The 3,914-nt window shown below is 37.1% G+C and overlaps 1 protein-coding gene across 1 annotated transcript in view; it reads left to right on the plus strand.

Annotated features, from left to right (window-relative positions):
• Positions 1–3,437, plus strand: part of LOC106686139 (melanization protease 1) — a 25,883-nt gene extending 22,446 nt beyond the window's left edge. Inside the window, exons 7-8 of the mRNA XM_067048742.1 lie at positions 479–574; positions 2,752–3,437. Of these exons, the coding sequence (XP_066904843.1) occupies positions 479–574; positions 2,752–2,978 (323 nt within the window). The 3' untranslated portion in view covers positions 2,979–3,437. The remainder of the gene's footprint in view (positions 1–478; positions 575–2,751) is intronic.
• Positions 3,438–3,914: the final 477 nt, after the last annotated feature.

The raw sequence follows: 3,914 nt of genomic DNA on the forward strand, positions 1-3,914 counted from the left end.
GACGGTAAGTTGTACTAGAATGTGAGACGGTAAGTTGTACTATAATATGAGACGGTAAGTTGTACTATAATTTGAGACGGTAAGTACTATAAAGTGTGATAGAAATTTGTCTACCTTTTATTGCGATTTTGCCGAAACATTGAACATTTTTATTAATGAATGTTGACGAAATATTTTTGCGTTTAAAATCAATTAGTATACATATTTTTACATCAACCTGTACACCAATTGATGTATTCTGTATCAATTCCTGTTTCTTTAACATCAAGCAAGAATTTTAATTTATTTCTAACTTGAACGATACCTAAACATTAAGAATGTTCTAAAGATACCTATCGATTTCTCTTCTAGAACTATACCTATCGATTTCTCTTCTTGAACGATACCTATCGATTTCTTTTCTTGAATGATACCTAATCATTAAGAATTCTCTAAAGATACTACTATTCCCATTTAGCTTTCCGTTTTTCATTTTCAGGTTCGAGAAAGACGGCTACAGTACTAAAATCTGTGACATTGGAAATTGTCAATAACACTTGGTGTAATAGATACAAGATTTATCATTTACGTTTCCGTAAGTATTTATTCTTCGCTTTAACATTTTAGTTTAGTATTTTAAATAATTTCCTCAATTAGTATACCAGAGCAAAAAAGCAAATTGGCGAAGTGATCACAGGATATTATATTATATAATTGGCCAAGTGATCGCATGGTATTATATTATATAATTGGCGATGTCAACGCATGATATTATATTATATAATTGGCGAAGTGATCACAGGATATTATATTATATAATTGGCCAAGTGATCGCATGGTATTATATTATATAATTGGCGATGTCAACGCATGATATTATATTATATAATTGGCGGAGTGATCGCATGGTATTATATTATATAATTTACGAAGTGATCGTATAATATTATATTATATTATTGGCGAATTGATCGCATGGTATTATATCGCAACCAGCTACTGAACACTGGGCAACTGAGCAAAGAGAAGAAACAAATGAGTTATATTTCAATTTTTCTTGCTTAAATTGATGACTGCCAACCATGGTAAAGGGTTAAATTAAACCATTAAAAATGGTGGCTGTTCCGTTGTCATTTTTGAGCTCTTTCAAGGAAACGAAAACATGCGCGCTGATATTAAAAACTAAATATTGAAATATTTATGATGTACGCACCTTGAAGTTTATTTTATTCGTGAAGATACTATTTGTGAATTTTGGTGAATTCATAGAATATGAATTTGGTGAATGACATAATCTTCCTTGTTTAATTGTAACAATTTATTTCATGTACAACAGCAACGACATTTCGGGATTATCCCCCATCTTCAGGTTGCTATAAAACAGAATTCAACAAAATTTACGCCTATTGACACATTAAATATAAACAATTAATAGAATTAATTAAAAAAGTGTGCGAAATGTCTCACAAAAAATAATTATCAGATTGCCTCATTAAATAATGTTCCATAAGTCTCATAATGAAGTTCGTTCCTCAGGCGGATTGCACCGAATTTTTACAACGGGACCTGCACGTGCCGTACATCAGTTATCCAGAATGTATTTTTAAATGTTAAAATTTTTAAATAGTGTGGAAAAGGGGTGGTGTTGAAAACGTGAGAATTTAATAACATGGATATATTTTCCAACTCATATAAATCCGACAGTGTGTGTATTATCAATCTCATTACTTAATTATCCCTGTCAATAATATCAAAAAATGTACATAAGTTACAGCCAACAAACTGTTTATTGAATAGTAATATTAATGATAGCAATAATGACCCAGATGTGGTTTCGACCTTCAGCATGTGGAGCTGATCTTCTGATCCTAGTTAAGAATTTCTATATGAAAAACTATCATCTCGTCATCATTGCAAAGTCACTCGAAGGGGTTATCTAGTGACGAGCGAGAGGAGAGAAGTCTCCTAAGTTCCCTCCCCTAGCCTCCACCCCGGAGTCTCCTAAGTTCCCTCCCCTAGCCTCCAGCCCGGAGTCTCCTAAGTTCCCTCCCCTATCCAGCCCGGAGTCTCCTAAGTTCCCTCCCCTAGCCTCCACCCCGGAATCTCCTAAGTTCCCTCCCCTAGCCTCCAGCCCGGAGTCTCTTAAGTTCCCTCCCCTAGCCTCCATCCCGGAGTCTCTTAAGTTCCCTCCCCTAGCCTCCAGCCCGAAGTCTCCTAAGTTCTCTCCCCTAGCCTCCAGCCCGAAGTCTCTTAAGTTCCCTCCCCTAGCCTCCAGCCCGAAGTCTCCTAAGTTCCCTCCCCTAGCCTCCAGCCCAAAGTCTCCTCGCCATGCTTCCAACCAGAATTTTCGTTAAGTTTCCTTTTCCTAGTATCTTGCTCTTTTTCATAGGAAGGTGGATTCATCCTTTTCTGCTCGTTCATTGGCTGATCTTATTTTGCGGAAGAGACTCATCTATGCAAGAGAAATTTGAGCTGAGATCTCTTGGTATTGCAATCTCATTGATATCGCCAGCTTCATTACTTTTGTGGCTCAGGATTAAGATCACAGAATGTAAGGCGGCGTCATCCTGCGAATGGTATTTTTACCGGACTTTCTTCCCCGGCCCGTGGCTCAGATGAAAACAGTGCCCAGATGTCTTTTGTAAAACTACTTTTTGTATCTTTGTACCCCTGAATTGGAGATAAGTAGGTTCAGGATATTTATGTAATTAAAGTAAGTTTCTTCTTAACCCTAGCATCTCAATAAAGCAAATGTTCGAAATAATGTTTTAGCCTTCAACATAATCTGCGCTGGTAACGAAGCAGGCAAAGACTCCTGCGGCGGGGACTCCGGAGGGCCTCTGATGCTGGGGACCTACGAGGGCGGCGTCAGCAGGTACTACATCGTGGGTGTCGTCTCTTATGGGCCGGAGGCTTGCGGCGAGACTGACTCTCCAGGCGTCTACACGTACGTACCGCAGTTCGAGCACTGGCTGCTCAACCTCCTCACTAGGAAATGATCGGAGATAGCACCTGATCGTTGTACTAGAGCAGCCTCTCGATCTCATCAACCAACCTACGATGTTGTACCATCATCCAACCTATGATGTTGTACTATCATCCAACCTACGATGTTGTACTATCAAATACCATCATCCAACCTACGATGTTGTACTTCTAAATACCATCATCCAACCTACGATGTTGTACTATCAAATACCATCATCCAACCTACGATGTTGTACTATCAAATACCATCATCCAACCTACGATGTTGTACTATCAAATACCATCATCCAACCTACGATGTTCTACCATCAAATCTGATAGTACTCCTTAACGGATCTGCAACTGATGCACTCCAAACCTAAAGCCTCAAGTAAAAATTGATCATTAAACCTGTTAATGTTTGATTTGTAATATGTGTGTATGTAATAATTAATATGCATTAATGGTTTGTAAGTAATATGTCGTAAACAATAAACAATCGTAAACCAAAAACCCGATTTATTTTATTTTACCAAAAAGTGTGTTAACCAGGTGAACAAGGTTATCTGAAACCGAGATAGCTGCTGATAGATCATGCTACTGTGGTGAGTTACCATAAAACTATAGTAATTTTTAATCTGTGAATATAATTGATGGGAAAAAATAATAAAATCCTTTTTTTAATTTATTTTAAATTTCAGCAACAAGCACAAATCATTATTATTAAAAAAATTGCCAACAATAACGAATCAATAGGGTGCATTTTATGTAAACTCAAATAACTTAAGTTTACATAAAATATATAGAAAACTTGGAAAAGACGCCAATCTCCAGTAAAACTAAGATATGTACAACTCAGATTTGTCCAAGAGTTTAGTAAAACTTCGGAAACTTTGCGACCTGTTTCTGGTCTACAGTTTTGTTAACCTGGTTACTAAGGTTACCTGAAACTGTCGGTAGAATGCGCT

This window comes from Halyomorpha halys, unplaced genomic scaffold, assembly GCF_000696795.3.
Source record: "Halyomorpha halys isolate HHAL.00 unplaced genomic scaffold, Hhal_1.1 Scaffold783.1, whole genome shotgun sequence".
Lineage (NCBI taxonomy): Eukaryota > Metazoa > Arthropoda > Insecta > Hemiptera > Pentatomidae > Halyomorpha > Halyomorpha halys.